Source organism: Miscanthus floridulus, chromosome 5, assembly GCF_019320115.1.
Source record: "Miscanthus floridulus cultivar M001 chromosome 5, ASM1932011v1, whole genome shotgun sequence".
Classification (NCBI taxonomy): Eukaryota; Viridiplantae; Streptophyta; class Magnoliopsida; order Poales; family Poaceae; genus Miscanthus; species Miscanthus floridulus.
The window spans coordinates 38,209,281-38,221,999 of NC_089584.1; the positions used below are offsets into that span (position 1 = coordinate 38,209,281).

The 12,719-nt window shown below is 43.5% G+C and overlaps 1 protein-coding gene and 1 pseudogene across 1 annotated transcript; one reads left to right on the forward strand and one right to left on the reverse strand.

Moving 5' to 3' along the window:
• Nucleotides 1-471: 471 nt before the first annotated feature.
• LOC136451998 (probable anion transporter 1, chloroplastic) lies at nt 472-4,617 on the forward strand. Its single transcript, XM_066452673.1, has 10 exons — nt 472-1,063; nt 1,619-1,726; nt 1,822-1,977; nt 2,361-2,576; nt 2,691-2,900; nt 2,990-3,127; nt 3,363-3,464; nt 3,596-3,661; nt 3,839-3,923; nt 4,026-4,617. The coding sequence occupies exons 1-10, from the start codon at nt 707-709 to the stop codon at nt 4,121-4,123; spliced, it is 1,536 nt and encodes a 511-aa protein (XP_066308770.1). The 5' UTR covers nt 472-706; the 3' UTR covers nt 4,124-4,617.
• A 418-nt stretch (nt 4,618-5,035) lies between these two features.
• LOC136451999 (leucine-rich repeat protein 1-like) lies at nt 5,036-9,645 on the reverse strand (annotated as a pseudogene).
• Between the last annotated feature and the right edge of the window lie 3,074 nt (nt 9,646-12,719).

Consider the following 12,719-nt stretch of genomic DNA (forward strand, 5'->3'; position numbering starts at 1 on the left):
GTAGATTTACTTGTTGGTAGATTGATTTTTATGGTATATCAACTAACTATTCTTTTCGATAATGATATCAATATTGGATCAATACTTGTTGGTAGATTGATTTTTTAGTTTGCATATATTTCAGTTTAAATTTGTATATACCCGAATGTTGCCGTAGCGTTAGCACATGTACTAAGCTAGTCTCGTCGAATTCACGAACAACAGCAGCTTTTTTTTAGGAGAACGAACAACAGCAGCGGAAGCGAACAGGCTGAAAGCCATCGAGTCGCACAGCCCGGCAACGGCCCACTGCTTTCTTGGTCCAACAGGCATCTCCAGCAGACAGATAGGAGAGGCCCATCGTCTGACTGTGTCAGCCGGCTGGAGCTGACGCCACGCCAACACGCGTCAGCTGCCAGGTAGGCAGATATAACGAGGCACCCGGATTCCCGAGCCGTGCCCGGCGCGCGATAGCCATTCGTATCCCGCGGCGCCCGCGGCGGCCAGTCGGCCACGCCCCCGCCCCGCCCCCGCTCCGAAGAATCGCAGCCCGCCCGCGCGCACGCTCGGCCTTCGCCACCACCACGCGGCACCGCTACAGCTCGAGAGACGAAGAGGGGGCAAAAAATCTCCGCCACCACCGGGAGCTTCGCGTGAGCCGCTTGCTCACCGCCCGCGCGAACACGCCTGCAGAACCCTCTCTCTCTCCCTCCCTCCTTCTGCAACCATGCTCCTGCACTTGCTTCCGCTCTCCTGCCCCGCGCCGCCGTTACACCTGCGCGGGACCGGCGGCTCGCCGCGGGTCCGGGCCGGGGGCAGGGCCAGGACGCGGGCTCTGCGGGGGACGGACGTGGAGCCGGAGACACCTCCGCGAAGGCGCCGCGGCTGCGATGGCCACGATCCGCACGCGGATGGGAGCGGTGGAGACACCGGGGCGCTGCTGGCGTCGGTCAGGAGGCTTCTGTTCTCCGAGGCGCCGGCGGCGGAGGAGGGAGCCACGGAGGAGGAGCAGGGGCAGTTCCCCAAGCGTTGGGCCATCGTCTTCCTCTGCTTCTCCGCATTCCTGCTCTGCAACATGGACCGCGTACGTGTCACTGCTGGGGTGCTGCTACCCCTGCTCTCTGCACTTCTTACTAAAGTATCGCCTGCTTGCATGATTGATAGTGCCCCACAACCGATCAAGCCGGTAGGCAATAGGCATCATGCATGTTCTAGAATCCGGCACGAACTTCAATTTGACTGTTTCGAGTGCTTGCCTTGAGTATATATAGTGTGAGATGGGGTGTTCAATGTCCCATTAGTTCTGCAAAGACGGTATCCTTTGTTTGTGTACCTCGCTTATTCAAAGCTGAGAGGTGATTCTAGGCTCTTCAGATAACCAAATGCTTTGGCAAATCAACCAACCATTGTGACTAGTGTGCACAACTTGTTCATCTTTCGTGGCATGTACAAGTTCTCAACTCATTCCAGCCTTTGCTGCCATATATAGAATACTTCTGGTCTTATTCCTGTACCTGTTATTACTTACAGCAACTGGAAACCAATGGTAAAATGTATTGCAGTTATTTCCAAGGAGTGCATGAACTGTAGTGTCACTTTGTTTGTGAGACCTTTACATTTATATTACCATCATTTGCAGGTAAATATGAGCATTGCTATTCTGCCTATGTCCGCAGAGTATGGTTGGAACCCACAGACTGTTGGTCTCATCCAGTCATCTTTCTTCTGGGGTTATCTCCTAACTCAGGTCGGTAACAGAAATTCTTGCTTCTTGCGAGGACTCTGTATTAGGAATACAAGCACAAATTTTACTATATGATCTTAGCCCTGTTTTCGTCGCAGATAGCTGGAGGAATATGGGCAGATACTGTTGGAGGAAAGACTGTCCTTGGTTTTGGTGTGGTTTGGTGGTCCATAGCTACAGTTCTTACTCCTGTTGCAGCAAAGCTTGGCTTGCCATTTCTTCTTGTTGTGCGGGCTTTCATGGGAATTGGTGAGGTAAGCCTTGATTACTCACTGATATACAGCAACTCGTCAATTCCTCTATCATCCAAGTTTAAAGACTTCTTGAGGGTATGAGTGATAGTGGAGTTCAATGTAGGGTGACTTCTCCCCTAGGCTTCTTCCTTTTGTCTGAAGGAATTACCTTTGATTCCTTAAAATGATTGTTGTGCTTAAGTTGGTGGTTGTAGACCTTTGAAAGTTAGATTCACAGGGAGCTATGCACTCCTGCAGTCCTGTTCTCTCACTGTTGAGAACTCATCCTACCCTTACCCAGCTATGACAATTGACGAACTTCTTTCAGTTGCTTAAACCTGCATGTTTTGTTATTTACATCATCAATACACTTGTCTGATAAAACATATACATTCTTTCCTCAGGGGGTTGCCATGCCTGCAATGAACAATATTCTTTCGAAATGGGTTCCTGTATCAGAGAGGAGCAGATCATTGGCTCTTGTGTATAGTGGAATGTACCTTGGGTCAGTTACAGGACTTGCATTTTCCCCCTTGCTGATACATAAGTTCGGTTGGCCATCAGTCTTCTATTCATTCGGGTCCCTAGGGGCTGTTTGGGTCACGACATGGGCAACTAAGGTATTCTTATCTTCAGGTGTTGCATTATATATATGAAATTGTTCCAGTGATGCAAATATTGTCCTCTGATCTCATTGTATCATTTTTTAATGCTATTGCACTTTTCTTTTTAAGGCATATAGTTCCCCACTTGAAGATCCTGGAATCAGCGCTGCAGAAAAGAAGCTTATTTCTAGTCAGAGCACAGCAGGCGAGCCTGTTAAAACAATTCCGTGGAGATTAATATTATCAAAACCACCTGTTTGGGCACTTATAGTTTCTCATTTCTGCCATAACTGGGGAACTTTCATTTTACTCACTTGGATGCCCACATACTACAACCAGGTAACACTAGACATCAAATTTTCCACCTTGAGATCATGAACTTTTACCGTTCGTGCATTACAAAGTTGCTTTGAAAACTTTGAAAATAGGTTCTGAAATTCGACCTTATGGAATCTGGCCTTTTCTGCGTTCTTCCCTGGTTCACGATGGCAGTTTCTGCAAATGTTGGTGGTTGGATTGCAGACACACTTGTCAGTAGAGGAGTATCTGTGACAACTGTTCGGAAGGTAAAGTGCTCCCTTGTCTTCAACTTCATAAAATTGGGCACCAGATTTTAGACAAATCCTGAATTTTACGCTCCACATAGAACCATCCAACTGAAACTGTATGATGAAAAAGTTAGTAATCACTATGCATTCTGGGTGATGAAATTTCATCCAGTGGCCAGATGAAATTTCTTTTTCTCACGCATACTGAAGAATTTTCTTTCCATTGTGTCATATGTATTTTCACGTTTGACAGATCATGCAATCAATCGGATTCTTGGGGCCAGCATTTTTTCTAACTCAACTAAGCCATGTCGACTCGCCTGCCATGGCGGTATTGTGCATGGCTTGTAGCCAGGTAATTATCCATCTTGGCCATTTTTTTAGGGTGAGAGAACAACACAGTTTCATATAACAACCTTTCTTTATGATTTACCATTGTGTTCTGAGCATAGCATGTTGATTGCATTATGTTTTTTCCAATGTCAGGGAACCGATGCATTCTCGCAGTCTGGTCTATACTCAAACCATCAAGATATAGGCCCTCGATATGCAGTAATCTCTTCCTCCATGTTCTATAGAACGTCTTATTTCATGCAAAATTTATAACCTCGTTATTGTTGTGTGCAAAATTGGACTTTACCGTGATAGTTGAAGGTTGAAAATTGGACTTTACCCTAAATGTAACTGAATCCATGAGGCACTAATCTTTGGTCTCCTCCTGTCTTTCAGGGTGTACTGCTTGGTCTTTCCAATACGGCTGGGGTCTTAGCTGGTGTATTTGGCACAGCAGCAACAGGATACATCTTGCAGCATGGTATGGCCTAATCTCACTCTCGTGCGTTGCACACTATAGCAACCAATTTTTAAAACCCAGTTCGCTTACGAAACTCCACCTCCTAATTCCTAAAAAATGCAGGTTCTTGGGATAACGTATTCGAGTTATCAGTAGTGCTTTATCTGGTAGGGACTTTGGTATGGAATGTATTCTCAACTGGCGAGAAGATTCTTGATTGAAGGGTGTACATAGTGTGCTTACAGTTCGAAGTGACAAATTCACTCGGATCGACAACTTAACCCCTGGACACAATACACTTTAAGACAACAAATGTGTCATTGCGCAGCTCAGCTCTTGGATGAGGCAACATGATATTCGTACATCTAATATCAATGCATGCAATGCCCAGCACGAGAAGTATCAAGGCTCCACATCCCAGCACGAGATCAGATGAAGCATATATAGATGAGTTGAGCAATGCACCCCTTCCGGACATGCCACTGTATATTGTGTTGAGCATAGGTATCATGTACATCATAGTAGAAAGATTCATCATACACAGTAGTCTTTTTTGACTTGTTACGATTTTTTCCTCTTGAATAGCTTCCTGTAACAGCCCGACGTAGATCAAAATAAGGAAACATGGAGAAGGGGCTACTACTGATGCAAACTTTTGATGAATATTTATCCATTTGTTGACTCAGTTTTTACTATGGCAAATTGTTACAATATTTGTATCATTGTTTGGTATTTCCTCATAGATGAAGTGAAGTTGAACCTGAAATGTTTGACCATAGTGGCTATCCTCAGTAAACATTACAGACCGAAGCGAAAATCAACTGAAACTACCAAAATGGCAAATAATATTTTACACGGTTCCAGTTCATAGATAAACCATATGGTACACTGCATAGTCGGTTCACTGGACCATCAGTCCAAGAGGTCTCAACTGAACTACAAGACTTCGATAAGACTATTTACAAGGCGTGAGTTGCCACCACCCAGCTTTTTTACTTGCAGGCACGCTACAAGCTACCAATACCAAGCTACCTGGCAATCTGGCATGCTTTTCTACCAGGTGCTCCAATAAAGTTTTGATCCGCTGATGTCCATGTGACCATGTCGCGTGTGCGATGAGCTGCTTGGCACCTTCAACAGTTCGTGTCATACATTGCAAGCCCTCGTAGCTCCGGGCCTTCCATCCTTGGATTATTGTCGAAACTGCAGTGAGGTAAGACAACGTATAGGACACATTTGTGTTGCTTATCTTGTTTTGCTTATAGATAAGTTGATTATTTGAGTGATTCATAAAGTTTCACAAAATCACATTACAGCTATTTCTAAGTGACAGCAGCCAAGTGAGCAAGTGCAACTAGTCCATACGTGTCCTCAAGAAATCAAAAGAAATAAACACTTCGTAAACCATATTATGTGTCACTTAAACTTCATTCGGCATATAAATACATCAATTGGAGAATCATTATATATCTAAGTCTGATACTGCAGCACAGATGGTATAATCCATGAAAGATCACGGTAGATGCTGAGTATATTTTTCTAACATTCAGCAACATAAAAGACATCTGTAAACCTCATATCAGACATAAACTTAATTGAGGTTCCTCATAAAACGACTTTGTAAATTCAAGTGGTATTAGTTTAAGGTTGTCGGAATAGCATGGCTACATGCTAATAGTCCTCGTTCTCTAAAAGATGAAGAATATGCAGAAAGGCAGGAAGCAAGAAAATCAGTATTTAAAAGTGAATTTACAAGGAGTTTGTATATCATACTTGCTCAATGGTATGCGCTCAAAAGGCCCACTAGTTGGGATTGTGCCGCAAAGATTGTTGTTTGAGACATCTCTGGAAGCATGCGCACACAGGATGAGGTTATTAACATGTAAAGAAAGACAATTCAGCAAATACATAACAGGAAGCTGAAAGACTTACATCACTTTGAGGTTAGAGATTGTTGTCAGTTCCCGTGGAACTGGACCAGTCAAGCGGTTGTCATTAAGTCGCCTACAATGCAAGAACATGAAAAGATGACATAAGACATGATTAAAATGATACCGAGTGCCACAGACTGTAAAGATAGAATACTAAGGATTGAGTTCGAACTAAAGTATCAGTTCTCACAGGAATACTAAGGATTTTAGCTTGCCAAGTTATTTTGGTATGGTCCCTGTGATGTTTTTGTTATACAAGTCCAAGCTGATAAGGCTCTTCAGATTCCCAAGCTCAGCTGGGATAGTGCCCTGAATATTATTTTTGTAGAGTTCACTGCAACAATTAAGATTTAAGAATAATGTCAGAGCACTTATACCAATGCAAATTTCAACCACAGTGGATTTTGAAACACTATTCAGAATTTAATGGATGATCAGTGCAGTGTGAGAGGATTAACTAAAAGATTAGCATATATACAATAAAACACGATAAAACTGTTTCTGTACCATAATGCACCACCTAAAGACTGAGTAATGAAATATCAGATGACAATAGCTGTAAACAAACAATTCACGCAAAAACTACTGAAGTGTCTGTTTTACACCTCTGGTTTCCAGATTCCACAAATGAGGCTGAACAATGCCCACATATACCAGCCAGCTAAACTGCAGACATGAAGGGACAAATGAGAGGATGTTTTTTGTGCTACTACTGGTAGTACTGCATGCATGTTACAAAGTACATGACATTTTGCCAGCTTCTTAAATTGGTTTACTTTCTCTAATATCAAATATCAGCAGAATTTCTCATTAAAGTTCAAAATTAAGAGCTACAGTGCTTTTCTACTGCCCTTCGTAAAGGAATTATCATAGTGGAATATGATGTAATAAGACAGATCTTGTAATACAATATCCTATGTAACCCCACACCTACCACAGATAAGGAACAATAAAGTATCAGTTAGTATAATTTTCCCTTAATTAAACTTATTGCGCAATTTTTACACAATGAATTGAACTAAAAATTAGAGATGGACAGTTCTCAAATATTCAATCAGTCGGGCCTGGTGCAAGCGGTAGAGTCTTACCGCCTGTGACCGGAAGGTCCCGGGTTCGAGTCGCGGTCTCCTCGCATTGCACAGGCGAGGGTAAGGCTTGCCACTAACACCCTTTCCTAGACCCCGCACAGAGCGGGAGCTCTCTGCACTGGATACGCCCTTTTTTTTCTTTTGCTGGTCGACGCAATGTGTTAGCATAGCAACAACAGTATAACAAGTTCCAATTCCAAATCCACTAGCTACAGTGAATTTAGGAAGGTTTCGACATCCAAACATGATATTCTAGTTTGATGTGAGACCATGAGAAGTGCTCTTTTTCTAATTTTTCAGAGCCTACCACAAAATCTATTTAAATGTACTTCACTAATAACCGATCTCTAGCACAAATCTCAGTAGGATCCCTTCACAGCTTACACATGAATCATATATGCATATGTTAATTCTCCTTACATGACTAAAAAATCTATGAGCAAAATTGCATGAGGGAAAATGGGAAATACAAATGAAACCATGGAAGAAGGATTAAGCTAGTTACACTTCTGACATGTCAAGGAATTGAAACTATTTGAAACTATATTCGTCACTCACCATCAAATGCAAATTGACCATGGCATTTTCTTGTTTATCTGTTGTCATAGCATTTTTTTATTGTATTTTATTTTATTTTGCAAATCAACTTTATGCACACCTTGACTGTAAAAATAAAAAAGTAATGTTTTGTCATACTCACAGATATTGCAGGTGCTCAAGGTGACCTAGTTCAGGAACAAGACTGCCTAACCAATTTGAGTTACCCAAATCCCTACAAGATACACAAGCGTCAGAAAGAAAAAGTACTTAATGAAAGAAATAGAATATAACCCGTGGTCATGTCATACTCACTTCATACAGATAAATACAGAGATAAATACATGTGGCTGGTTGACCCAGCATTATTTGAGTGGGAAAAACCATAAGATGTCAATTAGGAGCATGGAGGCAATCCGTTGGTAAGTTAAGACAGAGTATGTCAGCAGCAGCACAACAATTCCATACACCCTTGTACCATACTGTTAGCTTGACATCATACAAGTAGCTGGTGCTTAATTATACATTTCTACTACACAGTGTTCAAATTTTTGTATGACAAATTTAGCGACCCAGGCATATAACATACATTGTGATGTACTATATATGATATAAACTTGTATAGACAACACAATGATGTGTCACAGTGTCTGGTCATTTCTTAAAGAGAAAACTAACTAATACATTGATCCCAGTAGTCATTAAAACACAAACCAAAAAAGAAGGTGCTAGTTCCTAGTTTGCTACAGATAAATGATGACAAATGAAAGCTGCATTAAATGAAACCATTTCCATGAAGCAATTACTTTCAGCAACCCAAAATTATATGATAGCAGGCTTTGGACCCGATAATGTAACAGTAAGCAATTTATGTGCACAATGAAAGTGGTAGCATCAAGCAACAGGTAAAACCAAAGCTACAGTTTGCATCAGCATCATTCTATAAGCATGCCATGAGCGTGTGATTACAGTAGATTTTGAACCAACATACAAGAAAAATCTATCTAGCTGAGTATACTTTTGACAATTATAGTGAGGGTAAAATTACCATTTGACTAGCATCTAGCCATTGAAGTGAATGTTCTTTTTTCAAAAGGCGGAAATGAAACAAGACAAGGAGGTCCAGGGAACTTAGGAATCGGTGACACGGCTCTTGTATGATTGCATGACTAGAATGTGAGTATTATTGACAAACAAGTGGTCAGTCACTCAGCCAAAATTTATTAGGTTGGTTAAAACTTGCCTTTTAATTAACCACAGAAGCAAAAAGGCAAGTTTTATAGGACGGCGATTAGACCTGCTATGTTGTATGGTGCAGAATGTTGGCCTACGAAAAGACGACATGTTCAACAGATAAGTGTCGCGGAAATGCGTATGTTGCATTGGATTTGCGGTCATACAAGAAGGGATCGAGTTCGGAACGATGATATACGTGATAGATTAGGGGTAGCACCAATTGAAGAAAAGCTTGTCCAACACTGGTTGAGATGGTTTGGACATGTCTAACGGAGACCTCCAGAGGCACCAGTGCGTAGTGGAATCCTAAGCCAGGATAGTAATGTGAAGAGAGGCAGAGGAAGACCGAAGTTGACTTGGGTAGAGGCAATAAAATGAGACTTGAAAGGATGGAATATACCCAAAGACTTAGCCTTAGATAGAAGTGTTTGGAAGACAGCTATTCACGTGCATGAACCTTGATTGTTTCTATTGGGTTTCAACTCTAGCCTACCCCAACTTGTTTGAGACTTAAAGGCTTTGTTGTTGTTGGTGGTGGTGGTTAATGCTTAGTTCTATCACAGAACTTGTAGAAACATGAGCGTGCATCATGCAAACATGGGATGAGCCTATGAACTCAGTAGCATTACTATTTGCAAGCACATTCAACAATGGAATCAAGACTAACAGGAGCACCCGAGTGTGTGATGTCAGGGAACCGAGGAGGGGGCGCCAGGGAGCTCACACGCGGGTGACGCGGTTGTCGCGGTTGCAGGTGACGTGGAACCAGGTGCAGGGGTTGACGAGCGTGGGGTCCCAGCTCTACAGCACACCTCGGGGGTCCACGAGCGCGCGCCGTAGGGCGTAGAGCGTATCGCCCTCCAAGCTGGACGCCAACGCCACGTAGACAGGCGACAACACCGCCGCCGCGACCATCAACGCCACAGCCGCCGCCCCGGCCATGAGCTGGCTGGCTAGGGTTTCGACTCCAGAGAGGCGGTGGCGAAGGGGAAGGGGCGTGGGGAAAGTGGCGCGGTGGGGGCGTAGCACTGCGGCAGTGACTGGTGACTAGTGAGGAGGGACAAGGAGCTCGGAAGTGGAACGGGTAAATATTCTTGAGGTGATGTGGCCGCTTCTTGCTGCTTTGGATGGCTGGATCCGGCGTTGGCTATCTATATGCATAAGAGTGGACAGAACGATGGGAGTGGAATTAAACTAAGTACCATTTTAATCTACTCTAATATAAATAGATTAAAATAGATACACATGCATCAAGCAAGGCCGAAAGAAATAAGTCTTCCTTCCTGTGGAGTTAAATAATCTCAAATTTAATCAACTAAACAACTACAAATATTTATGATATAATAAATAATAAGTATCACTAGATTAATCATAAAATATATTTTTATAATAAATCTATTTAAAGGTATAAAGAGTAAATTGTACTCACCATAAAACAACTATCTAAGTAGGTGCATGTTAGTTCAATATCTTACAATTTGTTCAATTTAATACAACAACTATTTAGGTGGGTGCATGTTGGTCCAACATCTTATAATCTATTTAATTTGATACGAGAACTTCTCTCACTTGTGCATATACGGTCCAAGCATTGTAATGGTGTGTCATTGTATAATCTGAATCACTGTCATTGGAAGCTACACCCCAGCACGCTCATCTCATCCATCACTCAGCTTGAATCGTTTATTGTATTATGATACCATTTCTAAATTTGGCCAAATATAAAAACCACCTTTAATTTCATAAATATAGAAAATACCAAATTGACCATTTTTCTTTCTATACTATAATATTATTTTCATCCGTTTTCACCCTGTCGATGTTTTGTAAACCAACGAGTGAATTCATACGTGTGTCACGCTACTCTAGAAAGACGATGGTAGCACTAAAAAACACAAGAAATTATACCGGTTCAGGACGGATCCCTACATCCAGTCTCAGAGATGGTTCGAGTTTGTGTTCTCGATTTAAGTGCTTTGAAGTCTTTCAATGGGGGTGTGTAAGCTAAGGGATTCGAGGTATAAGGAGTGAGGTTGAATAAAGCCTGAATGGAGTTTCGTCGTCCCCCTAGAAGGGAGCCCTGGCCACCCTTATATAGAGTCCAGGGGACTAGGTTATAATAGAGAGATGGGTTCTCCTGACCCGAGTGGTCGAGATCCCGAGGGAGGGAGAGGCGAGTAAACTTGGTCGGCAATCCATCTGTCTTGTCTTGGTGTCATCGTACGTCCAGGCATGGTCATCGTCGTGGTCGTCGCTGGCTTGCTTCCCATGCCGCGGCGTGGCATGGCGTAATGCTATAGTGCTGGTCATGACAGCACTATGGGCATGGCGGTGGTTCACCAACTATCCTACGCGGCGTGGTCCTACCGTGGCCTTCGTCATCATCTCATGTTCCCCCGGTGGCGTCGTGGCGACAACGGGGGAGTAGGTAGCTACTCTTTAGGTCCCTGGTCGATCTTCTGGGTCATTGCACCATGGGCCCCGACCCTAGGTTGCCAGGTTGAGGCCCCCGGCGGTATGATCGACCATGTGGAGTCAAGGCCGGGGTCATGTGACCCATCCTGTAGCGGGTGGGGCCGTATGCCCGTCTTGTTGGGCTAGCTTTGGATGATGCAGTGTCGTGTCAGTCCTCACTGTTCATGGTGTTGTCTTATCTACGCAGGGGCATGCAGGAATGGCGCTCTTCCCCATGATCCTGTGCATCGAGAGATGGCCATCCTCTCTGTCCTGGTAGAGTGAGCGGAGCGTGCCTATCTCTGATAAGGCAGGTGTACTCGGCAGCGTCCGGCCTCTCCCCGTCCTTTTCTGGGGGTTGAGACGAGGGTGAGGTCGAGCGTTGCTGCATAGCGTGCGGTAGAAGGAGAAGGGAGAGGTCATGGTGGATCACTTGACTTTTTGCTTGGCCCGAGGCCTGCATGGCTTAGGTGGGCCGCAGCTGCTAGGCCTTAGCCAGCTGGGCCACCTGAGTGGCTGACTAATCAGTGTCTTGAGACACCCGGGGTACCTTGACCCCGACACACCCCTACCCATGGTCATTCATGGCTCGCTAAAGCTGATAAGTGGGTTATCCATCGCATGAAGGTAGAGTTGCAACTCTGTTTAGGGTTGAGCATTTGGTTAACTAAAATTGATCGGTTTGATTCTTTGGTTTTCTACAAAATTTAGTTCCTTAAGAATAAAGGACCGATAGGTTCTTTTAAAAAATAGGAGCCAATAAAACTCAGTTTCCATTTTTGGGTTCGGTTTTGATTTTTTGGTTTAGCTCTGGCTATTATTGAAATAACAGAGTCTAAACTTAGATCGAGTTGAATACCAAGCCTTCTAATGGTATGATCTTCCTTTTGCACCTAGTCCCTGTAGGTACAAAGCACTACACAAGTAGATCGAGTAGAAACCCTAAAAAATGAATTCAAACAAGAGAGAGCTCAACACAACAATAAGGGGCAATGGCACAAGATTTACTTCTAGGCTCAGCGGAGCTGCCAAGGCTTTGCCTACGTCGTTGTTGAAAGCATCTAGGCCCCTAGTTGGGTTTCGGTGATTAATGATGACACAAGATTACTGTGACTAATGTGTGTTTTGTAGAGACAATTTGAGTTAGGTCATGGTAATGATGATTGTTTGGGCAATCAATAGTTTTCATGCCCCTATCGATGAAAATCGTTTTTGGTTTTCAAAGGATGGATGACAAGGTTAAGGACAAACTAGTCTTAAGTGTTGTTTGGTATTGGAGTGACACTTAGTGTAGTTTAGGACTTTGTTTTTTTCTTTGGCCGTACTATTAAGGGGGTATGAACTAGTAGCTTGACCTAGGTGAGTCTAATGGTTTAGGTGTGGTGCACACTTGTCAAACTTAGCACTAGGCAGCTCAGAGATAGCCCAAAGATCAAGTGGAACAAACCCCGTTCACAAAGCGTTTGAATTAGAAGTGATTTGAGGGGTTTATTTGGAACCGAACCCTGGCTGACAGTGAGAACCGGACCAAGTCGCTGGGTCCAGAGGACACATGGTAGCTGCGGGGGTGC